Consider the following 25,592-nt stretch of genomic DNA (forward strand, 5'->3'; position numbering starts at 1 on the left):
GGTGTAGTAACAGATTTAAATAAGCATGTAAATTTCATATAAAAGGAATCAACTATGAGACTTCTTACCTATGAAATTAAGACCAATATTTTCCACATAAATTTATTACCTAGAAAATGGCTTGATCAAAAAAAAAAGTTAGCATTGTTGCATTCCTCCCCCCACCCCCAACAGAATCAGGTTTTTAAATCAGTCATAGAATATCAAAGCTGGTGGGATCCTTGAAGATCATATAGTTCAATAGCTCCCCACCTTTTTGACTTGGGGGATCTCTTTTTAAAGATAAAAAGACACTCCTCTATGACAATAATTATACTATTAAAATACATGTAATCCATTTTCCACTCACCTCTTAATTTGCTTGGGTTCAGATCCAGGGAGTACTTTTCAGTGAAAAATTTATTTCATCTGGTAAATTACCCATTTTAGCTTACTCTGCCCCTACCCAGTTAAAATGGGAACTTCTAACATTAATTACATTTGATTTTTGAGTTAGGGTACTTTTTCTTCCACAGAGCCTTCCCTGATTATGCTGTCAGAAGTGGTCAGTTTATCAATCAGAATTTAATAAGCACTTACTATGTATTTATACTGTGTTTACATGCTGAATTTTTAGAGCAACTGTTGTCTGTACCAGTAATCTAGTACTTTATCTTGTGTTGCTATGCATCAGTTTATGTGGGCACATATCTCTTCTCCAGTTAGATCACAGGAGCCTTCAGTCAGAGGTAGGAGAGAAAACTGAGCCCCAGGAAAGTTAAACAATTCACCCAAAGTCACATGGGTAGCAAGTAAGCAGAGGTGAGATTTGAACCCAGGTCCTCTAACTCAAGACTAGGTGCTCTTTTCATGGCAGCAGGACTGTTGGCTTAGTAGAGAATGGCTGGTTATCCTTCCTTTGTATCTTTCACAGTGCTTAGCAGAATGCCTTGCTAAGGCACTCAACATCTATTTGTCAAATAAATGATCAATGAAGAGGCACTTTGAAGGAAGACTAAACAGATGACAGGACCTGGCTTACAGTTAGCCATGGATGGTTAACACTGCTCAGTCACTAACGCTAATTCCAAAGCAGGCTAAGTTTACAAAGAAAGAGAAGAGAGGCAGCTTCAAAGATATGACACCATATGCCTTAAGGTAGCATATCCTAACTCAAGGGATGGGAATACATATGCAAGCCATTTACATCTAATTCCTCAACTGTAAGGAAGAGTGAGCAGTGGCACTCCAGTATTCTTGTGAGGAACAGCAAATACCAAAACGATCTGCCCAAACACTCTGCATGTAACTCTTGAAATAATAACGGAAATCATAGTGAAGGAGTGGCACAGCCCAAAGAAAAAGAATACAAAGTTTAAAAATCCTTCCTGCAAAGGTAGGACTAGCATGAAAATTCTGCTCCTCTGCAGGTCTTTGCAAAATGTACTGAGAAAGATTTTGATGAATGATAAAGTCTTTAGGGCTGGCTATCTAGGGAAAGTTTAATATTCATGAGAACTAAGGTCAACACACAAGACCGAGTGTCCAGAAAGTCAAGCAGCAGGCACCATCTGCTTACAAAGGGCTAAAAAAAAAAATTCTTGGCCAGATCATCCAGTAGACTACATGGACATATGGAAGTGTCTATAGTTCAGTCTAATATATACCAGCCAGTTGACTGATTTAAAATTAGCCCCTATTCAATGAGGGAGTGGCATTCATTACAATAAGCATAAATTGAGAACTAGGTTATTAGTTCTGATCTGCATTTTATTCATTGAGTGACCCTGGGAAATACTCAGATCTATTACTAATTTTCTTGGTCTTTAAAAGGAAAAAGGCAAGTAATTCTCTGGCAGCCAATGAAAATAAAGCACTGGAAATTATTTAGTGTGTCATGATGGTTCTGATTAATGGCCCTAAAGGAGAAGAACAATGAGCAAAAAATGCAAACTGGAGTTTTAAGTATATTATCAAAATAAAACATAAAAAAAAATTTAGTGGTTTCACCTTGACTAAAGCCATTTATCCCCATAAATAGAAAGGTCTACAATCTCATCAATAGAAGTATTTCACCCAACAGTGCAGACTATAATCCATCCATATCTTCTCATCTTTTTCTACTCTTGTCCATATTATCCAATAAATTCTTAACAAGGGTCTTCCCAACACTGTGGGAGCCTGCCTCTAGATCTCTCCTGATGTTAAGTATAGGTTATTTATTCCTACACAATCAGCCCCAATCCTGTCTTGTTAAATATTCCTTAATATTAGTTTTTATTGGTTGCTTTATGCCTTGTTTTAACTTTCATGCTACTCATTACCTTTCCCAGAAACCCACCTCTGTTTGGAATTTTAAGTCTTTTGAAACTTGGCTCCAGACTGCCTTTCCAGCCATATTTTACATGATTTCCCCATCATGGTCCAGCCAAACTGTCCTTTTTACTGTTCCTCCCACATAATATACCATCTTCCATCCTGTGACTTTGCTTATGCTATTCCCTTGGATTGCATTCCCTTCTCACCTCTATATCTTAGAATTCTTGGTTCCCTTCAAAGCTCAGATCAAATGTCATTAAGAATTTATTGATTCCCCCAACTATTAGTGACCTTTACTCCTCCAAATTACCTTGCACTTATTTTGTATGTACTTGCATAAGTACATAGGGACATGCTGTCTGTGCCAACAGAATGCTTACTGTCTAATGGAGGGAGGAGGCAAGGGTGGGAGGGGTGGAATTGGAACTCAAAACTTTATATAAAAATGTTCAAAAATTGAAAAAAATAAAGGGCTCCAGTTAGAAAAAAATTAAAAAATAAAAGATTATTCAAACTGAAAAAAAAATAAAAGCACTAAGCAATTTCTCAGATGCAATCCAGTTCTTCTCCTACACATTCTTGACATAGTTTATTATCCATACACAGTATCCACGTGAGATGTATATATTGATAGATCAACTCTATAGACTGTTCTTTCAACCTTGAATCAATTTGGAAAATAGGAATTCTTCATCTATTCTTTAATCTATCCTGTGTATTTAGCAAGGCTAAGCACTTTCAAGTGGTTGATCTTCTTTCTGTGTATGCATCTCTCTTTTTAATGAGCAGTCTCATCTTCATAAAGTCCTACTTGGATGTCTCAGTGCAGTATGGAGATGAGTGTGGGCTCTCAAAGGCAATTCCAGTGAAGCATAAGCTCTGGCAGATTCTGTTCTACTGGAAAAACTGCTGGTAAGGTCCCTCCTGGCAACAGAAATGCATTCTGAGCACAAACCTGAGCACAAATCATCACTGATAGGCTGATTTTGGAGCCAGGGCTCTGAGCAATGCCTCCAATTATGAGTTACAACTAAAATCTGGTATCTACTGTCATAAGATCAAAGAACATATCCAGGATGTAGAGATGTGTAGATTCTATGCAGCCTACATACTTTTAGAGGAGTTGTTAAGCTATCTATTAACACTAGCTTATTCTACATGTGAGAACTTATATGTGAGTGACCAATGTAGTGGACATACTACTGGAGGAACTGAATCATATCAATCTTCACATCTTCATTATTAATGAAAGTAGAAGTCTGTAGAAATGAAAGTAGAAAGCTGTAGTTGAAAGGAATAATGCCTCACAGGTTCTCCTTGCAGACAAATAAAGGAATTGACAGTTGGTTTTATCGTGTGCCAAAAGTCAACAAAAATATTTCCTGAGACATTTGGTCATCTAAATAGTACCTACCTATGGTCAGTATTTTCAAAAAGACTACCAAGAAAATAAAAATAATAAATGCTAGTTGGGAAAAGAATCTGTAGCTAAAGATAAAGAAGAGGAGTTTTGTGAAGAATTTGCTCAGACACCCCCCCCAAATTAAATAAAAAATTGATAATTGAGTGGCTTTATTGAAAAAGGAGGAATAGATATGGATCATGAAAAACATATTGGAAAATACGATTCAGGAGTAAGGAAGGAGATTCTAGAGATTTGTAGGATACACAAAGGCTTCATATGTATATATCATGGATCCATTCTTTGCCTATAGATACTAGATTTATAGCTGTACCTCTTATCAGTATAAGAAATCTTTACCGCTTTAATTGCTTCAGCCTTAACATGCTTTTTAAAAAATTGGTGATTCATCTCATGGTCACTCAACTCCTGTGTAATTAACTTATAGTCTCAGAGAGCTGTCAGAGTCCTGAGAGGTTGGGGTACTTGTTGACCATCACCCTCACAAAAATGTCTGAGGCAGGGCTCAAACCCAGGTCCTCTATACTCCAAGGTCAGACCTCTATCCACTATTCCATGCTGCCTCTTAAGAGTGACATAAATACATATTAGACATTGCCTAATTTCAAGACTTCCTAAAAATGTTGTCTGTCTAGATTGAAACAAAATAAAACCAGCAAAACTTTCATCTACCTGCCTTTACAATAGTTGTCCTTCAGGCCTGGGAATACTCTCTCTTCTTTTTGGAATCTTTAATTTCAAGAGTTAGTTCAAGAACTACCTTTGGCTTGACAGCTTTCCTAGTTTCTCCAGCTACTAGTGCATCCCTTTCTCCCAAGAATACACCTGGTATCTACTTTGTGTGTGTTTTACATATTCCTGTATATGTTCATTGTGTATCTCCATTAGAATGCCCGAACCTTGAGGACAGGTTTTAAGTTTTGTCTTTGTATCTATAGCATATAAGGCAGAGCCTGACACATAGGAACTTAATAAATGCTAGTTAAGAAAAAGAATCAAGGCAGTGAACATGGCAAACACCAAATAACATCACAAGAAATGAAACTGATTCTGTTTTTGATTTTATATTTTTATATTACATAGGAAATGCTTCCTTACTGATATGGGACTCATTCTTTAACCAGATGTCTCTATAGTAAGACCGCTGACTTGTTGGAGCAAAGATCAAAGTTAATACAGGTAGAAGAATAAAAATGAGGGGGGAAATATGACACACAAAATGAACTCCAGTGTGAACTATCAAAGTGAGGTTTGGATATCCAAAAATGGAAGTGGAATGAGAAAATGTCATTGCCACTGAATCTATAAATTGCACACAGAAGCTTAACTGCCATAAACTAATCACCATAACAAGGAAACCAAAAGAGATAAAGGCCACCTTAATCAGCAAACATTTGATTTACTTATTGGGAAGAAATACATGCTAGCCAAAGGGAACTCCTGTTCAGAATATACTTAGTTGCAAAATCTTATAGAGAAAAATGGGACAAGATCATTTGAGCTGTATGGTCTTGTGAAACAACAGCAAGAAAAGGTGATGATAGATGGTAGAATCCTGTTTAAACAGAGATTGGTGAGAAACTCAGGTAAGCAGAGTCATTCTGAGGTCATTCAAGAATGAAAATTGGAAAGTAAGCAACAAATGGAGAAAAGATTAAAGGATATTTAGATCTTGATAATAAACTTTTTTTTTAATCAACAAGGACAGTGAAGCCCCCACATTTGGAGTCAACTTGACAGTTTGAATGTGCTTATAAGAGAAGTGGAAATAGTGCTTACAAAAACAAAGGTGAGAAAAATAGAGTAGTGGACACAGAGGAGGTCTGTGCTAGGAGTGAAACAATTTTAAGGGTGTTGAATAAATTCCTAAAGCAAAATAATAATAGCTAACATGTACATATGGCTTTAAGGATTACAAAATGCTTTACATATATAATTTCATTTAATTATCATAACAACCTGAGGTCGGCACTATTATTATCCCCATTTTACAGATGAGGAAACTGAGACAGAGAGGCTAAGTGACTTTCCAGTGTTAATGAGCTAGTAGTCTGATGTGGGATTTGAACCCCGTTCTTCCAGACTCTAGGGCCATAACTCTACCCACCTTTCCATGCTTCCTCCACTGAGACATAAAACAAGGATGTTCATCAGTGTCACAGAGAAGGCCTACTAGAAACCAAGTAAAGGAAGTCCTTCCAAGAGCTGCTGAACATAGTATATTGATTGCATCAAGAAACACAGGAAAAACCTCCTAAATAAGAGCTATATCAAATAGCCAAATTGGAAGACCCAGATGGATGAAGAATACCTATTGTCTAGGCCGAGACTTTCAAGTCAACGGGCAACCTATAGAGCCTGTCTGACAGTACATGTTTGGGAAACATCTTGCATAATGTGGGTTCGGAATCAACATAAGGAAGAAAGTAGATTGAATTTTCTTTGCAAAACGGAAAAGTTCTTTTAATGAGCTTAAACTTCTCCATGAAGCAAAGGCAAATCTTAATATTAATCTTCCAGTGATATTATATGGCTACAAGACTACTCTTACAACCACAACTACTACTGATGATGATGATGATAGCAGCTACCATTTATGTGGTGCCTACTATATGCCAATCATTGTGATAAGTGCATTACAAACATATCATTCGATCCTCACAATGACCCTGGTAGGTAGCTACTATTATTATCCTCATTTTCGCCATTGAGAAAACTGAAGCAAACAAAGGCTAGATGACTTTCCCTGGTGTCATACAGCTACTATATGTCTGAGGGCAGATTTGAACTCAGGTCTTCTTGACTCCAGGCTCAGCACCCTATCCATTGTGCCACCTAGCTGCTTGTAAAGTTATGGAACACTACAGTTTTAAAATGAGGATCATTTGAGAGGCAAGGGATATGCACATATTAGCCCTAAGCAGGCTAGAAAACATTAAAAAAAGAAAGAAAGAAAAAAGATGAAATGGTATAAAGGATGTCATCAAAGAAATGTATGAGTGAAAAAGATGGGCTGGTCTCATATGAAGAACAAGGGATAATGGACGAACAGCCTGAGTGCTCTATGGGCATCCTCATGCTGTTAAGAGAAAGCAAGGAAGGTCCCTAGTACATTGGGCAGATCTCCAAAGGTGAACTTAGGGGAGGAAATGAGAAAGAGTCACACAGGACAGTTAGGCATGGATAAGTTGTGATCTGTATCTCTGGAGAGAATACCACTATTGATGAAATTACAGATCCATTTGTGTAAAAATATCATCTCACTAAGTAGTGAAGAATAGTAGAGTGAAAAACACAAATGGCCATTAGCAAAGGATCATGTAGCTTGATTTTCCGTAAGTATTGTTTTCATTTTTGAGAAGGGACTTGGGCCTAAACAACACTTTCAAGTGCTTACACAAATTGTAAATTTCTTAAGTTAATAACTGATCATCTTTCAGGACAGAAGTATATATACAATCTGATTTAAGAATGTCCTAAATGTTCCTCTTGCAAAAAGACATATACAACATTTTTTAAAGGTATTAGACATTTACGAGTTGATGAGTTGGAGGATGGGAGTGGTCTCTTATCCTTGAACATGTCCCCATATCAGTACACTGGAGTAGGGAGGAAGGTCAGAAAGGAGACAGGAATAGCCATCATAAAAAGGCCAAGACTCTGGAGAAACAGAACCTGACAAAGGTCAGCTCCTTCACCTCTCCGCATTTTTCCTTCTGATTTAGCATCGATCTCTGCATCTTGAATCTTTGCTCTGGCAACAGCTTTTCCCATTTGCCTTGGATTGTTAGATTTTGCCTCTCCACAGCCTTCCTGGTATACCAACTCAGACTAGCTTTTTGGTTTGTTCTTGCTCCGCTCCTAGTTCAGCCAGCCTCTCTGCTATTCCCCCTCCTCCTTACCTTTCCCCTCATTTAAGGAGTCACATTATCAACCACACAGCAGCCTTGCTTTGGGTAGAATTCAACAAACAGAAAAACTGTTTACCTGACCTATGTGAAAACCAGCCTGTCTTTCCATCATACTTTCCACAAATGTGCATCCTGAAGAAATGGAGGTTTGTCCAGTCAGCCCTAAACATTTTAGTTCATCCTCAATAAAACATTTGCTGAATCAAGCAAATCAGCTGTTTAGAAAAAGCTCCATGAATCAATCCTAAGCTTATTTATAAAACAAGACAGGTAACATGAATGGCCCTGGTACTCAGGAGGCTTGGCTTCCAGTCTCAGCTGTGCCATTCAGATGGGTGACTTTTACCAAGTCACTTGACTTTTCTGGGTCCCTGTTTCCATATGTGTGAAATGAGAGGGGTTCTCTGTACCTTTCTGACTCTAAAATTCTATGATCCTATGCTTCTTTAACAAACGACAAACAAAACAGACCAGATCAGCAGGTGAATTTCTCACCTGTGACATGTGTAGAACACTTATGATTTTATTGGTAAATAATTGTTTAATCACCAATGGTTTCCACCTCTCCCTAACTTTTCTAATAGTGGTTCCACTGACAGTTTTAAAAAAATTTGATCATACCTACATTCTGAAGGAAATGAAAGCTGATCGAAGAATGCAAATTAAAGTTTTATGATGCTAAATAATGCATTGAATAGCTATGGTTACCTGAATTAATAAAAAGCTTAGGCCTGAGTACTTTGGAGCAGTATGTCAGAGTCTGGTTATTTAAGAACATTGTCTTTTTGTTCTATTTTTTAAGAAAAAGTCCTATTTCAAATGTGGTAAGGAAGGGACACTATAATACCACAGTGACAGACACTGACTTAAAGAGAGAATGTTTCCACAATGTGTTAAACTGGAATGATTTTGTACGGAGAGATGTTTAGTTTAATGCATACATACCACAGAGAATTTCAGAAGAATCTTGGTTCTTGATGTTCTAAAATGAAGCCCTACTTCTTGATCCATACTAAGATCACTCTATGGAATTATGGCCTCACTGGAGGGAGGCACCAAGCAATACTTATTAGGTGCCTACTATGTGCTAAGCACAGGTCACTGGAACTACAAAAACAAAATGAAAAGAAGCTTACTTTCTACTGGAAAAGTATACATTGTGCCATTCTATTTGACTATGGGTTGTATTCTAAAAGTGTCCTAACTCCACTGTGAAAATCAGGATAGGGATCTCATTTTATATTTAAGGAAACTCAGACTCAGAGATGGTGAGTTGCCTGTGGTCACACAGCTAAAAAAAATGAGGAAGAATCTGAACTCAGGTCTTCCTATTTCCAAGTCTACTACTCTGTCAATTACACTATTCAGCTGCCTATATTCAAAGGATAATTCTCTGGTGTTATAAGACATTGAAATTGGTTATAGCCAAAAGGCATGTCACACCTTTTTCAGGAGGTTTTTGAAAACAGGATAATTTCATACGATTACCTATAAAATATGGAGGTTTGGACTAGATGACCTCCAGAGTCCCTTCTAGTGCTAACTCTATGATCTCATGATGTACTCTACATGGGTTGTTCTTTGAAAGGATGACCTAGATGCATGGGTGTGTTGAAGCATGCTCTAACTGGCTGGGGAAAGCAGGTTGTTAAATTTTCAAAGTGAACATTTATACTCTAGAAATGGCAGACTACAAATTGGGGATTGATTTCTTGTTTTGTTAATTGTCTAGATTTAAGAAAGGGACAGAGAAAATGTTAACAATGCAGATTAAATTTAAGAGTGTTCTGTGCTGCCAAAACTTCCCTGCCTTGGCCTAGAAGATTTCTCAAAGTCCCTACCTATGTATAAAGCATGAATATTCACTTTCAAAAAGATAAACAGCCCACCAAATTGGCATTGACAATACCTACCATTAGTAATGTTCCCAGAGAATCTTAGAGCTTGAAGGGAACTCAAGTAACATCTAGGCCAACCTAGGCCTTGGCTTAGAATGTGGTCCAATTAGAATGACAAATCACTGATCTAGAAAGAGACCCTGAGAAAGCCATCTTGCCCAACCCCTTCACTGTGCAGATAAGGACTTTGAGGCCCAGGGAGAAATTAAGGGACCTGCCCAAAGTCACGGTTAATAAGGTAGAGATGAAGCCAGGACCTCAAACCCAATGTCCTTTGGACTGTACCATTCTGCCTGCCTCTCCCACCTACATCGTCTCCAACTAGACACTCAGTCTTCAGCTGAAGACCTCTGAAGGGGAACCCACTAAGGTAATCATTTTCACTTTTGGAAAGCACAAATTGTTAGACAAATCTGTCTCTCTCTAATTTTCACCTAAGGCTGTTGATTTTGCCTTCAGAGATCCAGCTGAACAAGTTTAACCCCTCATCCTCAAGGCAGTATTTCAAATCCCTGCAGACAGCTATCCTGTCCTGTCTAAGCCTTCTTTTCCAGAGGCTAAAACATCCCAATCTTTTTTTTTTCTTGAATGACCCTTACGTGCCATTCCCCACAAAGCTCTTCTCCCTCTTATCAGCATCCAACTTTCCCCACATAGCACAGCTAAGAGAACATACATTCCAGTGAACACCTCCCAAACATAAGCAAGGAGGAAGTTTATTTCTTTTAGGACCATGGCCTGACATTTGTTGAGTCTAGCCTCTGCATGATGGGAGGTTACGGTTAATTGACAGCCCCTACAGTTGTTAATACACGGAGACTAGTAGCTGCATTCATCTTCCCTCACAAAAAGGGCAATCATATAAACTAGGAAAATACATTAGCAAAACAATTCCTCAGATTGTAAATAGTTTTCTAACATTCATGCAAATCTAGAACTATATCTTCTTTCATCTCTAAAGTGTGTAAAATGAGTAAGACTAGGAATCTCCCTTTAGGGTATCACATTCTACAGCAGTGCTGGGGATCATGAGGAAGGAACTGAATATTAGAATGATATTGAGTTCAGTAGTCTGGTGCTAATAAACCCAATGTCAGGAATTTTATGCCCACATTCAGAAATATATTCTATTGGGTTGACTTCCAGGGTGATACAGTAGAAAAAACACTGGCTTTGGAGTTGTACGACCTGAGTTCAAATCTTACCTCTGATGCTTACTATCTGTGTGATCTTAGGTAAGTAACTTAATTTCCCTAGGTCTCAGTTTTCTTAACCATCAAATGAGGAGGTTTGCCTAGATGGTCTTTGAGGGTCCTTGTTGTTCAAGGCCTATGATCCTATGAACTCATCAAGGTGAAGAAAACTCCAAGGGACTGAGCTTCTTTTTGAGGTGCTAGGTGGTATAGCCCTTAGGCTGCTTGTCTCAGAGTCAGGATAACCCAAATTCAAATCCTTCAGATTTAACTAGTCAGATACTAGCTGTGTGACCCTAGGCAAGTCACTTAACGTCTCTCAGACTCAGTTTCCTCATCGTAAAACAAGGGTTTTGGCCACAGTGGCCTCTAATATATCCACTAGCTCTAAATCTATGATCTGTGATCAAGATGGGGAGTTGATGTAAACAAAGTTGTGACAGCATGGATAAACAAGAAAGAATGGTAGTTTTACAGCCAGAAGGATACTTCTTACTGGAATTATCTTCTAGTACAACCTCTTCATTTTAAAGATAAGGAAACTTGGGGGGGGCAGCTAGGTGGCGCAGTGGATAAAGTACTGGCCCTGGAGTCAGGAGGACCTGAGTTCAAATCCGACCTCAGACACGTAACACTTACTAGCTTTGTAATCCTGGCCAAGTCACTTAACCCCAACTGCCTCACCAAATAAATAAATAAATAAATAAATAAATAAAAATAAAGATAAGAAAACCAGCCTGGAATAGTTATCTGGCTTATCAGTGGTTACAGCAGTTCTAGACAGGCCTAGAACCCAAGTTTCATGATTCCTAGTCCAGTATAACATGATGTCACCCATGGTAGTGTGTAAGAGGGACCACTACTGGAAAAAGAACTGAAAGCACATCATCTTCTAATAGCAGGTTTTCACAAATGAAGGGTAAATAAATTTTATAAAAAACTAGATTACAAGAATTACCCCGGCCTTCTTCCTTTTTTTCATTGTCCTCCCCTCTAGGCATTTTGAAGGCCTTTGGTTACGGTGTTTTCAGTAAGAAGTCGGATTGATGTTCTATTATTACTCAAATGATTCCTACTATTAATTAGCTTAGAGATGTAATCAAGATCAGTGAGTACAAGATATTTTCTTTTCTAATTGGCTATTACTGTTGAATACCAACATGTTGCTTAACAGAGCATTGTGTTAAATATGCAACAACCAGTTTGGTCTAAGAAATTAAACATCTATGCATATTTTGATAAACACACTCAAAATAATTTATAACAGGTGCGGCCTCTGTAATTACAAGGTGACTCATCTTTCACTGCAGAAAAACTAAAAATCAAGTCTGGAGAAAGCATGAGGCTCAGCATGAACTTCTCTTCTTTATAAAAATGAACATAATTAAAAAATCAAGCCTGTCCATTTCTGCAAGTAATAGGTGACTATAAGTTTTTGTGTGCGTGTGTGTGTGCTAGACTTGTAATTTCATGAGTAGAGAGAACTCTCTAAAACAAAATTCCCTCTACCAAAGCAGGTACCTTCTGCGTAAAGGATAGCCCTAGAGAGTTGTCTGGGGTCACAGTTAAGATGTATCAGAGACAGGTCTTGAATGCAGGGCTCGAGGTCTTTCTTCCTGATTCTGTGGCACACTGCATCACATGATTTAAAGCTGTATGCCTAGTGCTATACATCACAGAATTACATTGGTCTCCTTCCTAGCAGGCTAATTATAGCATATGATAGCCATTATAGGATATCGAAGGGAACACAAATATGTGTTGCCCCCTCAGGTAGACTGTAAGCTCATTGTGGCCAGGGACCATGACTTCTAACTTCTTTTGTACCTCACACAACATTGGGCATGTACTAGGAGTTTAATAGATACAGGTTGACTGATTTAAATTCACCCTATGGGGATAATAACCCAGTAGCAGTTGATTTCTCCTAAATGTCATTTAAAGCATTCAAACCACTAGAGTTATCATCAAGTCCTAAGCATTTATTAAGCAAGTGTGCCACACAAGGTTCTGAGAGCTGGGGGATACAAAGAAAGGCAAAATGTTCCCTGCTCTCAAGGATCTCACACGGGTTGGGTCAGTAAACTTTGCTCTGTTCCATGGCCATAACATTACCTCCTAACCCTAGGAAGCAAGTTTTCAAATATATCTCCTCTTCACAAAGTGGATTAGATAAGAGTGTATGAATGAATGGGCTGACGGAGTGCATGAGCTCATCAGCCAATCTTTCATTACTCCTGGAAAAAAAAATCCAAAATACATGACCTATCGACTCTGGCTCAGTGGTGTCATCTCCATCTACAGTGGAGAGCACATTTCATTCTTGGAGGGAAGCAGCCTACATTCTCTGCCTTGAGTACTGATTCATTTCAGGTTAGCTTAGTTTACAATGTCTGATACAGGATCTGCAGCATAAAATAAACCATCACTTTGGGGTAAGAGTCTAAAGGCATAACTAAGCACAGACACTTAAGGACTAAACCAGCAGAAGTGAGAGAGCCTGCTCTTTTTGTAATTTCCTACTCGATCTGAATTATACTTACAAGGAAACTTACTAAATCAGGTACTTGAAGATAGCACAAGACTTTGCCAGAGCTGTATATACTGAGTGGCTCTATCAGTTTTTTTTTCTCAATAGGATTCAGTTACTTAGCATAAAAGGAGAGCTATGAGAGAAAGATTAAACATCTCTCCCCCCACCCCAATATCATGTGAAGTTCAACACAATTCAATTACTGAGAAACACAGCAGAAACCCATGCTTGAAGTGACCATATGGACACAATGAACAATTAAAGGAGAGTGCTAGCCACAATAACTGGTAAATTTCTGAGGTGATAATGATTGTGTCACTGTGTAGGCAATGTCAAAGACATTAGGAGAGACCTACTTGAGTTAATGGCTCAACTTGAACTTACAACCAGAATCATTTTGTATTGATTCGATCACCGTAGGTGTAGAAGCAGGACTGGATTCACATATGTGGATTATATCTCTAAAATTAGATCTTGGGCACAGACAGGCAGGCAAGGGAAGGGAGGTTATAATAAGGGCATCAAGATAAATAAAGAAATCGTGTTCTAAGAAGCAGAAAAATGACAAAGATAAATTTCATCTAATTCACAAGGGTTGGCTCTCCCCATGGACTAGAAGAGGGGTGGGAAACTTGCCTAGAATATCACACTTGGGAAAATCTTCTTGTATTCTTATCACTCCCAACTATCCTTCTATCCTTGTGATTGGGTGGAGATTCACCCACTCACCTTTCTTTGATTGGTGAGTTTTTCCTGGAACCTCCATTTTTAAGAAAGTGCCCAGGCCAGCCTTCAGCCATGCTCATTCCTGGTCCTCACTTCTCTTACCTTCCTCCCTACTTTTCAGTTACCTTTAATATGTTGTCTTCTCCCACTGGAATGTAAGCTCCTTGAGGGCAGGAACTGTCTTTTTTTTTCTATATTTGTATTACCAGTGCTTAGCACAGTACCTAGTACACAAGTCTTTTGATTCCTGAATAAATTGAATTTAAGTGAGGTGGAGTTGCACAAAAGCCCGTGGCCTCAATCTACCAGAGTCATCAAAGTGCAGTGGCAAGACAAAAATCAAGACAATTGGTGATGGACTGTGATGCAGTGGATGACTTCATGTCTTCCATATGTAACCAAGCTTCCACCACTCCACAGCACCTGCTTCTGCTGCCTTCATGGCCTGTTGGAACAAATGGTTCACCACCTCCCCACCCCATTCCATCAGTGAAGTCTTCACATGCCTGGGGTAGACACCCCCCTCACTCACAAATAGGTTGGAGGCCTGCTGGTTACCCTAAGTCTGGTTTAGCCTGTCTTCAGAAAGGATTTACAAGGGTGTGACCACTGCTCATGGTACAGCTTCTTGAAGCCACAGGTGAGAGTTGAGTGGCAGGTGGATACCAAAGGTGGAAAGCAGCCCTAAAAAAGGCTCAGCAGCCCTCACACCAGAGGTACTAACATCTGTACATCCCAGCACACAAGTAGCACACCACAAGTAAATGTCTTGACTAAGAAGGTAGCCAGCTGTAGCTATACATTTTTTGGGGGGATTTAGAATGAAATTTGTTAAGAATTTGGTAATTTAAGTTTTGAGTTAGACTATATCCAAGCACCACTAGTTATTCAAGTACCAAAAAGACTAATAAAAGCACCATAAGATTGTTTCAACTATACTTCTTTTTTTATTTTTGGTGAGGCAATCAGGTCAAGTGACTTGCCTAGGGTCACACAGCTAGTAAGTGTCAAGTATCTGAGACTGCATTTGAACTCAATTCTTGTGACTCCAAGGCCTGACACTCTATTCACTTGACACCTAGCTGCCCCCTATTGTTTCAACTATAAAGGTGTTCTCGTTTTTGGTAGAGAAGGAAAGGATTTGGGGGGCTTTCATTCCCATCTTACTCCAAACACTACAAGAACAGCTCCATTCCACCTTGTTTCATCCCACCAAATCCCCCCTGGATCTCCTTTGGCATATACTTTGCCACATCAAGTTCATTCATCTCAGTTTCTTGGAGACTGAGTAGCACGTGAGGGACATCCAGAGAAAGAATTTGGGGAGGATAACTTTCAGAGTCCACCAATATTTTCTCTCAGTCTGGAAACTCCAGGAATGTACATACTAGTAACAGAAGTCATAATGATCAACACATTTCTAACCTTTCCCAGGATTATTTCGTAGAACCTAGAAATTCAGGATATTGGAGACGTTAAAGAAAAGGGAGTGGATTTCCTTTTCTGCTGGTTTTCTTCCCCCCTGAAAGAGAAAAGCACTAAAGGTATGAGATTTGACTTAATTCAGCTCTACAACAAGTAGCTTTCTGACAGCATGTTGCTCCATAGACAGTTAGAAAAGCTTAACTACTGCCATCCAAGTCCCAGCCCATCTGGACAACAGCCCCAAAGACAATGACACAGGGCCTTCAAGGACAAGTGTGTCAGGATGGGTCTGCCTTAACATATTCTTTTACAAAGCTAATTCACTGAGGTAGAGTGAATTTCTACTTTCTCTAAAATGGTATCTCCATTTAGCTAGGGTACCAAAATAAGAGATTCATTCTCTCTCCTCCTGGTTAATCCACCAATTTATTTTGCCTCTTATGTGCCTCTTATCTTATTTGGGCTCCATTATCTATTCCTACAGGGTGGATGAGGAAAGCAAGTGGTGCTATCCTGTAATTACAAAAGGAGAAACTGAGGCAACAATGAAGATTAAGTCACAGAGTTGCCTGGTAGTAAAGTTGGTACCAGAGACTATGTCTCCTCCCTTTTAATTCAGTGCTTCAGACTGGATTTCAAAGGTCATGGAGACTTCCTCATGGTCCAAATGCATGGGAAGGGGATGATGATGAATTGGTATGACCTCACTGAGTAATCAACCACAAAATGTTAGAGTTAGTAGAGAGATCAGAGATCATTCCTCTAACCCCCTCATTTCATAGATGAATCCTGGGCTATGAGAAGGAAATGGACTTGCCAGGATCACATAACTAGCATGTAAGTGAGAAAAGCTGGACTGGAAGATAAGTCTTCTGACTTCAATAAATCACCATGCAGTTATTAATAGCTTACTATGTGTCAGACATTGGACTAGGAGCTGAAGAAGCAAATTCAAAACTGAGATAAGTCCCTTTTCAAGTCCAGCCAGTTCACTACCCAAAGTGGGGTCAGAAGAGACCAATGTCTCAGTCACTGGCTGTGTGATCTTGGGCAAGTCACTTAACCTTGCTAAGCTTCTTTCCTCAGCTCTAAAACAGGGATAAGATCAACACCTTCCTAACAAGGTTGTTGCAAGATTGACTGAGAATGAACATAAATCCCTGCGTAAAACTTAGTGCTATGTAAGCGTCTTTTATTATGTAAGCACTGTTATTACCTGTGAGATCTTCCCTGACCTCCTCATCATAGGTATAATCATCCTATCCCTGCAGCACCTTGCTAAAAACCTTACTTACAATGGCTCTTATTTGTACCATAATTGTTTGTGTACGTGTGTCCTTCACCTAGTCCTTAGTTCACTAAGCTCCTTAAGAGCAAGGCAAGGCCTGTGTGGTATCTACAGAATTTAGATCTCAGAGATCAACTAGTCCAGTCTTAGCACCTAACACAGTGTCTCACAAATGGTAGGCATATACAGAATTGAACTGTACTCATAAATCCTCCATATATATGGATAGTAGATAATGACATAGAAATTTCTGGGATCCTTGTAGTCCCAGAGTTTCTCAGAGAGCAAGAGTTTTCATTAAACTTCTTCTCATAGGACTGGGGGTACTGGTGAAGAGAGATCCACCCTACCACCTGCATCTGTTCCAGGGGTTAGGAACAAATGCAGGGGAAGAGGAACCTGAGGAAACTGGGGCCTGTGCTGCAAATGAATTTGGGAGAAGCACCTGGTGTAGAGGGCTAATTTCATGTGCTTTGTGTGGGAGTGAGTGAATACTCAGGTGTAGCTCAGGGGAAGCTTGCAAGTACACCACTTGCAGCTGTCTGGTGTTTCTGCCAGCTTTCCTCAGTGTTTGTTCCGTTCTGTATGACTGGCTACTGAACCTCTGATAGATGCATACTGGGACAGATGTGGCATGTCCATGTTTCCCCAAGATGTCTTTGGCAGGTGGGTCTCCAGTGGAGTGCTGTGCTGCTCCAGAATCTAGACACCAAACATATCAAAGCAGGAATCTGGGCAATAATGACACGTCCTCAGACACTGAGCATAATTCCCCATTCCTATGGAATAGGCCTCATACTAAAATATTAGGCTAGGCCTAAAAAACTCTTATAAGTGCTAGCCTAGATTTATATAGCACTTCACAGTTCTAAAAGTGCTTTATGCACAATAGTGCAAGTATTATCTCTGTTTTACAGATAATTAAATGGAGTCTCAGAGCAGTTGCTCTGTATTTACTTGCTTGTATATTGTCTCCCTATTAGATTGTGAGCTCCTTAAGGGCAAGTATGGTCTTTTGCCTTTCTTTGTAGCCCCAGGGTTTAATATGATGCCTGGCACATAGTAGGTACTTAATAAATGTTTATTAAGTAAGTTATCCAAGGTCACTAAGTAAGAGATAGAACCAGAACTCAAACCCAGGCTAATTCAGTATTCTTTCCATTATGGCATGCTACCTTTAGAATTAGAAGACATCTCTTGAAGGAAGTTGTTTTAGATCAATTCAATGGGAGTAGTATGATGCACAACAGGCAATAAACACCATGCATGATTTATTAGCCTGGGTTTTCACTGATGAAAAACAGAAAGGTGCTTGATAACAATGCTCCTTCAAATTTTTTTGTGATTTACAGTTTTGAAGTGTAGTCTGGAAAATTTATGTAATGCTATAAATGGGTTACTAAAGGGGAGTTTGGGGGGTAGAACGCTAAATGTGTGGTGTGACATTACAAAAGTCAACTAATATAAATGTGACCTTTCTGCAGTAATAAGGTTTGTGCCTTAATTACACATATTATCCCATCTGACCCCACAACAGCCTAAGTTAGTAATTATTATTCCCATTTCATAGATGAAGAAACTGAGGTTAAATGACTAGTTAGGGTCACAGAATAAATGTCTTTCTAGCTTTCCTGATTCTAAGTCCAGCATTCTATGCACTCCACAGCTTCTCAAACATCCCTTCATCCACTCCAAGAGAGACAACAGGGTTGATTTGATCTAGGATGGCATTTCCTATAATTTTGTAAACTGTCTTCAGGGAATGGTTTCAAATCCATCTTATGGTAGTCCTTCATTAGATTACACCTTCCCCTTTGATACTGATTTCAGGAATTTCTATATTTGGATTACTAATGGCATTAAAACAAAACAAAAAGCAACCAAAAACCCTGATTCAGGAGTTACTGAAAGTCAGCTTTCCACTCAGCTTTCTCATTTGGTCCATTTCCATTTTAAGAACCTTTTGCAGGAACAAATGTGAAAGTTTAGGCACCATTTTTTCTTCAACAGTCAGCTTGTTGACAATTTTAAATGTGACATCCCTGGGTCTGAAATAACCTTCTTGAAATGCTAGCATCTAGAGAACTTTAATTATATGTTTCCCCCAAATGAGAGTTGGGTCAAGCACTTGGTCCACCAAAATGAATACCAAATAACTCAATAATTAACTGTCTAGGATGTGGAGGTGGATAAACATTTGACTCAGCAGTCAGTTTAAGATATATAACACTGACAGAGGTACTTTTAAAAAATAATTTCAGGGTTAGGGAATTTTGATAATAGAAGTGGCTGGTAACAGCACTTTAACTTTGTGGTGATGAGATGAACTCAGTTTTTGACCACAAGATTATTAACTGTAAAAGAAAAAAAAAACAACTCCAGCAGAGATGTACCAAACCTTAGCCAGGGCAAAAAAACCCCACAACCTTTTTTTTTCCTCCTCTGAAATGGCAACTTGCAAGTTACTATTACAGCTGTCTACATTCTTTGCCTGGAGGCTCTCTCCTTTTGTCCAGGGGAAAGGAGGAAGAATCCGGGAAGTAGAAAAGCAATCCGGGAACTGGTGAGCAGAGGGCAGAACTGAAGCGGACACTTACTACCTGTGTACCCCCGGGAAAGCAACTGAACTCTCTATCCCCGTCCTTTTTTTGTGGTTGTTTCCTCACCAGTAAAATGAGGAGGCTAGATTAAAATTGTCTCTGACGTTCCTTATAATTCTGCCCCTCTGATACCCGAAAAGACTAATCCTGGAGGCTTCTCCCCCAAATTTAGTTTCTAGTCCAAGAGGCTCCTCCCCCAATTTAGTTAGTTTCTCATCCAGGGCGCTCCTCCCTCAAAGTTTAGTTTCTTATTATTGACATGATACACAAGTCTTCCAGGGAACCCACAGTCATAGCCTGGTAAAAGTTAACTGGGATTGCCAAAACACAGCCCAAGACACTGTCACTGAAAAGTCCAGAGCCCTCTGAATCGCCTCTGAACTCGAGTACAAATTCTCTCTCCCTCCTTCCTCAAGTCCTCGGATCTCTGACAAGACTCCCAGCGGCAACATTCTCCTTTGGCTGAGAACCGAGAGAGCTTTCATCTGACACAAAATTCCCCCACTGCGGAAGAAAACTTCCAGAGATCGCCACACAAACGTCCAGGAACGAACATTTCATACCTGGAAGACGCAAGACGCAAATAAAACAAGTTTCTCGATGCCCAACAAAGCACAAAAAGAGTCAAGGCTGAGGAAAGGGAGGTGGAGAGACTTGCTAATGTCCAACGTCATAAACACACGGCCCAATATCAATCCAAACCAACCCAAAGCGATTGAATGGGCTGGAGTGTACGAAGGGCGCTATTTCAAAACCGGAAGGGAAGATCTAAGAGAGGGTTCCCTAACAGCTCGGGGAGGGGAGGTGGCATTTCCTCCTCCTTTCTCCACCCACTCTTAGGCAAACAGCTGCCAAATATGCGCCTCCGCCTCCTGCCCTCCCGCGGTTCACAGCGCCATTCCCAGGGCACACGTGGCTACAGAAAGCTCATCCTTTAAGGCTCTGGCAAACCCTTTCTGGAAGTCAGTTTGACTCTAAGGCTTGTGTTGCAGCAGGGACGACTGGAATAGAGGGCAGGAAAAAAAAACCAACCAAAGCTGCTGGCACCAAGGACCCTGCTTCATGGGGGCCACCAAACTCACCTGCCTCACTGAATTTGCTGTTGCTGCTACTGCCAACACCATCTTCTCCAGCTGCAACCCCCTCAGTCTCAGGAGAAGCCATTCCGCTGGGGGTGGGGGGAGAGAACTGAGGGGGTGGGTGTCTAGTTTTAATGAGAACCTAGAAGCGAATTTACACCTCACCCCACCCCCCAACTTCAGCCTTCCCTCCACTCCCAGACGTAGCCACAAACGGCTCTTATTCAGCAGAACAGAACAAGGGAGAGTGGGAGGAACCTCCATAAGCCCCACCCCAATCACTCCAGTGCCCGGTCCCTTCTCTGGAGTGAGGTGGGGAACTACAATGCCCATCATGCATCTGGATGCGGAGGAGGGAGGAGAGAAGAGGGGGGAGTGGAGTGGAGGAAGGCAGTGGGGGCGGTGCGCCTGAGAGTGCCCCGGCGTGTTCGCTTAGTTCAGTGAATCAGAACAATGCCTGCGCGTCTGAAATCCCGGGAGCGCGTTGAGGAAGCTGCGAAGAGGTGCAGCAGCGGCAGCAGCCTTAGCGGCGGCAGCAGCCCAAGCAGCCTTAGCATCAGTAGGCAGCATAGCCCGCGCAGTGTCAGCGCTTGAGCACACTCCAGTCCTGACCCTTTTCCCTCTTGCTCAAGGACTGAGAGCACTGAGCTGCTTTCAGTCCTATTGCTACTGCTGCTACTCTGGCTTCTGATTTATTGTTTTGAGCTCCTGAGAGGAGGTGTGGGAGGGGAAAAAAAAGAAGAGAAATAGAGAGGGACAACAGAATCTTCCTTTAGCCATGTGGATACCTACAGAGCACGAGAAATACGGCGTAGGTGAGTCTTTCTCCGGGCGAACTTTTATTCTTTCTCCTGTGTCTGCAATATTCCTCTATTTCCTCTTTTCTGCTCTCGATATTTGCTCCCTGTATTTAGGTGAGGCTGGAAATGGATAGTTGTGGAATAATATAGTCCACCGTTTGCTTCCCTCTTTTGCCCTGATACGGTGCTGTGCTATGCAGATCATCTCAAAGAGAGGAGAGGAGACACACACATCCCCGCCCCCCCCCAACTCGCTGGATTGGGGGCTCGCACCCGCCCCAATGAAACCCCACGCACCCTCCTCCTCCTTCCTTGCTTGCCCTCCCCTGCCAGATCCACTGGCTAGCGATCAGCCGGTCGATGCAAAGGGAACGAATCCCTCAGTTCTGTGTTGCTTACTCTCATCTCCGTCTTTGGAGTTTGGAAGTGGAGATAGGTACATGTGTGTGTCAAGTTGCAAGGGAAAGGGCGAGCCTCTTTCCTAGTCCTCCCCTTCTCCGTCCTCACTCCCCCCCCCCAACCCCAGGATCCAAAACGACAATCGGCTGCAGAGATTTCCCGGGAGGAGGGCTGGGGACAGAGAAGAGAGGAAGGGGAGGGAAAGAAAACCCGAAACCAACAAAACCAGAAAGGGAAGACAAACCCTTCCTTCTGGCTCGCATCAACATCCCCAGAGTGCAAAATGTGCAATATTCTACAAAGGAGCAATTCTGACAGAAGACTAAGCCCGCTCTATTTCCTTCCCTAACGCCCTTCTTCTCCCCACCCCCCGCATATTTTTGTTTGTATTTCGTGCTAAGTGTTTTTTGGGGTGGGAGAGTTTCTCTGTGAATTTCAGTTGAATTGCTCCCTTTCCTTGTCATTTGAAAAGGAACGAGGACTTGGTTATGTTTCCACTTCTGACTACTGCGTCCGGTCCGATCCTGGGGTCATTGCGGGGAGCGGAGAGTGGGGTGGGGTTTTGGGGGGACAGCTGGAAAGTGCATTTTCGATTCTGGGGAGTGAGCGACGGATAGCCATGGGTCAGACCGAGGGAGGAGGGCACGTTTTAAGGAAGAACCTGTCTGACTTCGGCGTTTTGAGAAAAAGGAAAACAGTGCAACACTCGCTCCTCTGTGCAAAGGTGAACAACAAAGGACATTAATGTTGACTGATGAACACTGGATTCTCCCTTCCTTTCCCTCCTCCCATTTAATACGGACTAGAGTTCCCGTTCTTGTTTGAATTAAGCTGGGTTCTTTCCTCCTCCCCATCCCCCTCCACTCCTTCTGGGTTTTTAGGGTTTGCCTTTAAAAAAAAAAAGAAATGGGTCTTCCAGTGAAGGTCCTGAAATAAAAATGGGCTAACCACGGCCCTAAAGGTCTCACTGAGATCAGAACATTTATAGAATTTATCTGTTATCCCCTTATTTCTTATCTGCCATCTACTGCCGCCAGGCAGTGCTTTTGAAAAGGGCAGATCTCTGTAGATTGGGATACAGTGGAAAATCTTCTTTCTTCCCCTCTCATTCGTTTCCTGCAATTAAAGAAGAAAGATCAAAGTGCTGTTTGTGGGAGTCATTTTCACTGGGGACCCTCTTCCCACTCCCCTCCCCCCAATTTTGCCTCAGGGAAGGACCGTGGAGCTCTCTGAACTGACTTTGTGAAGTGATTAAACAAAGTCATCTCGTCTTTTGCTTGACCTATTAAAAGCCTTCTTTCTGCATTCTGCTGTGTTGAGTGGTTAGCAAGACAATAGTTTCTTCTAGATGTGTTTGGAGTATGTTTGACAGTCATTCTTTCTAGCTTTCTCCTTTTCCTTGGTCGCTTTTATATATTTCCCATGTTTAGGTAGAAGCCAAAGAGTTTGTCTTTGTTTCTGAGCCTGAGGACAAGGATATCATCTCAGTATCATCTCTTTGCACCGGGTTTAACAATTAGTGCAAGAAGCCAAGACCCATTCAGGGCAACCCCGTCCCATTTGGAGTTGATCCCAGATGTTGCTTTCTTCCAAGTGTTAAATTATAGAGATTATCGATGGGATTCATTTTCTTTATTTCTTTATGTGCCAAGTCACAGCTGGGTTGCTAGTATCGATTAGCTCTCCTACTTTCTTTTCTTTACAGCTATGGGCAGGGTCTGATAAACCACTCTGGGGTTTCCTGGAGTGACAAACAGGATATTATCAGTCAAGTATTTCAAGCTGCAATAAAACCACTCAGATTTGTGTGGTGGTAGTTGTGATTTGGAGGCTGAGTGGGAAAAGGTGGCAGAGGAAGGGGGAGAGTGGAAAGATGAGTGTTTCTTGCCAGAATTATTGCTTTCCTTTGTCATTTATACTGCAAACCTTTAAGGGCTAATAATATTTTTTTTTATTATTTTTCAAGCATTTGGCTTGTGGTTGCTTAGTTGTTCACCATCCATCTGTTAGGATTTTTTGGAGTGCGGAGAAAAATTTGCTAGGATACTCCAGCATGCAGAGCTTCTTTCTTCACCATGGAGAGAACTATTTGTGACTGTTAGTGCTTCAAGGCTTCTCCTCCTCCTCTCTTTTACCCTTGATAAATGTGTGTATTTTCCGTAGTTCTTATGAACACCAGGGAAGGGTATTTTGTGGTTACCAAAGTTTTGCAATTTTTGGTCCAGTTGTCACTCTGTTTCATAACCAACTGAAATAAATTGAGCCTTTACAACCTGAAGTGTTCAGTCTTTGATACCTGTGAAAATCTAACACTTTTACTGTGGGACTTTTTAAAAAAATCTCTAGTGATCCATGTGTGTCTACTGAGAAAACATTTGTGCCTTTTATATATGTGTGTTAACATTTCACAAATATAACCCATAGTCTCCATTTTCTTTTATAATAAATAGTATGTGTATACATACATATGTGTATGTATGTGTGTGTGTGTATGTGTGTGTGTGTGTGTGTGTGTGTGTGTGTGTGTGTGTGTGTGTGTTTTCCCCTCAAAATGGATTGGAAATGTAAATTCTCTTACCTGGACAATAGGACAGCCTATAATGTTTAAGTGATGGACCACCTTTCTGTCAAAACAATCTATGTTTTGTTATGGACTTGAATTGTCTGAAATTGGAAAATTATGAAAGATAAGAATCAAGCTGCATATCTGAGTATAATATAATTCTGCCTTTTGAATGTGATTAAAAAAGTTATTCATGATGAAATGAGGATGTTTTTTAAGTTGCTGGTTGTTGGCTCCATCAGTTTATGGGAGTGGAATAGAGCATTGGACTGATATGCCAGAGACCAGAGTTCTAGTTCTGAATTTACCCTTGACTAGCTTTGTGACTTTAGGCACGTCAGTAACTTTGCTGGGTCTCGATCTCTTCACCTGTAAAATGAAGGGGTCAGACTACATGATGATTTACATTCCGTAAGCTGCAGCTTTACAGTTCTGAAGCTACCAGTCATATGTACCCTTTAGAAAGAAGAACATCTACATTTTACAGAGCTTGCTGTGTGGTATGTACTTTTCCCATGGCATGCCAAAAATGATTTTTAAACAAGATGAAGAGCTAAGCAAAAGCCACCTGGTTTCTTGGAGGGACTGCTAGGAGCCAGGTGGCAGTTGCTCACTTTCACAGTCTGTCTGATCCTTCCAAGAGGAGTTCCTCTGACAGTGAGTAAAGCATACTCACCCCCCTCAAAATGTTTTCTGACTTCCTGCAGACTGAATAATTTTTGCAGAGATAAAGAGGTCACCTTCCTTCTCTGCATAAGTGGGGATTGCCCGTAGATATAGTTCAGAGCATTGAAGGCGTGACTGCTTCAAGAGTCATTCAGCAGGTAGCTGTGTGGTGCCTGCAGTGAAGAGACCTCCTGGTATACAGTATAGAAAAGAGGTCTGGACTGCAAATGAAGAGGCTTGGACTTGAAGAAGGCTTTGCCATTAAACTAGCTCTATGCTCTGGGGCAACTTATTTTTAATCTCTCTGAGCTTCAGTTTCTTCACCTGCAAAATGGGATGGCTAAAATTCGCCAAGTCTACCTCACAGTGTTGTTAGGCTCAAGTGAGATAATAGATAAAAATACTTTATAATCCTAAAGCACTATGTACAGATGAGTTATTTTATTGTCTCTAATATCCCCATGTGGGTTAGTTATTGTTTCCTGTTCTATGACCATAGACAGCACTTTTAACTTTTGTCAGCTAACTAATTCATAAATGTACATACACCCTTGGCTGGGCAAGAGATTAGGGATGAATCAGTACAAAGCCATTAACATAACAGGTAAAACAACTCCAAATGCATGCTGCACATACCAACTCGAAGTTAATAGTATAATCTTGTATGTAAAGGATCTACTCAGTACTGCTTCTGCTATAGTCCTATTGCTGAGATCAACATTAATGTTATTACTAGTCATTCATTAATTTAACAAATATGTATTAGGTCAGGCAGGGGATAGCTACCAAA

The 25,592-nt window shown here is 40.7% G+C and overlaps 2 protein-coding genes across 6 annotated transcripts in view; one reads left to right on the plus strand and one right to left on the minus strand.

Annotated features, from left to right (window-relative positions):
* The window catches only part of ZNF277 (zinc finger protein 277), a 170,992-nt gene extending 150,378 nt beyond the window's left edge, over positions 1 to 20,614 (minus strand). Inside the window, exon 1 of one of the 2 annotated variants that reach the window (XM_020984642.2) lies at positions 20,378 to 20,614. In XM_020984642.2, the coding sequence (XP_020840301.1) occupies positions 20,378 to 20,459 (82 nt within the window). In that variant the 5' untranslated portion in view covers positions 20,460 to 20,614. Of the gene's footprint in view, positions 1 to 19,858; positions 19,992 to 20,377 lie in introns of those variants that run through there. The other variant, XM_020984644.2, reaches the window with a different exon arrangement.
* A 176-nt stretch (positions 20,615 to 20,790) lies between these two features.
* The window catches only part of DOCK4 (dedicator of cytokinesis 4), a 554,933-nt gene continuing 550,131 nt past the window's right edge, over positions 20,791 to 25,592 (plus strand). For 3 of the 4 annotated variants that reach the window (XM_020984638.2, XM_020984640.2, XM_020984641.2), the window contains exon 1: positions 20,791 to 21,189. In XM_020984638.2, coding sequence (XP_020840297.1) covers positions 21,153 to 21,189 — 37 coding nt within the window. In that variant the 5' untranslated portion in view covers positions 20,791 to 21,152. The remainder of the gene's footprint in view (positions 21,190 to 25,592) is intronic. The other variant, XM_020984639.2, reaches the window with a different exon arrangement.

This window comes from Phascolarctos cinereus, unplaced genomic scaffold (assembly GCF_003287225.1).
Source record: "Phascolarctos cinereus isolate Bilbo 61053 unplaced genomic scaffold, phaCin_HiC Scaffold_1;HRSCAF=81, whole genome shotgun sequence".
In the NCBI taxonomy this organism is placed as follows: Eukaryota; Metazoa; Chordata; class Mammalia; order Diprotodontia; family Phascolarctidae; genus Phascolarctos; species Phascolarctos cinereus.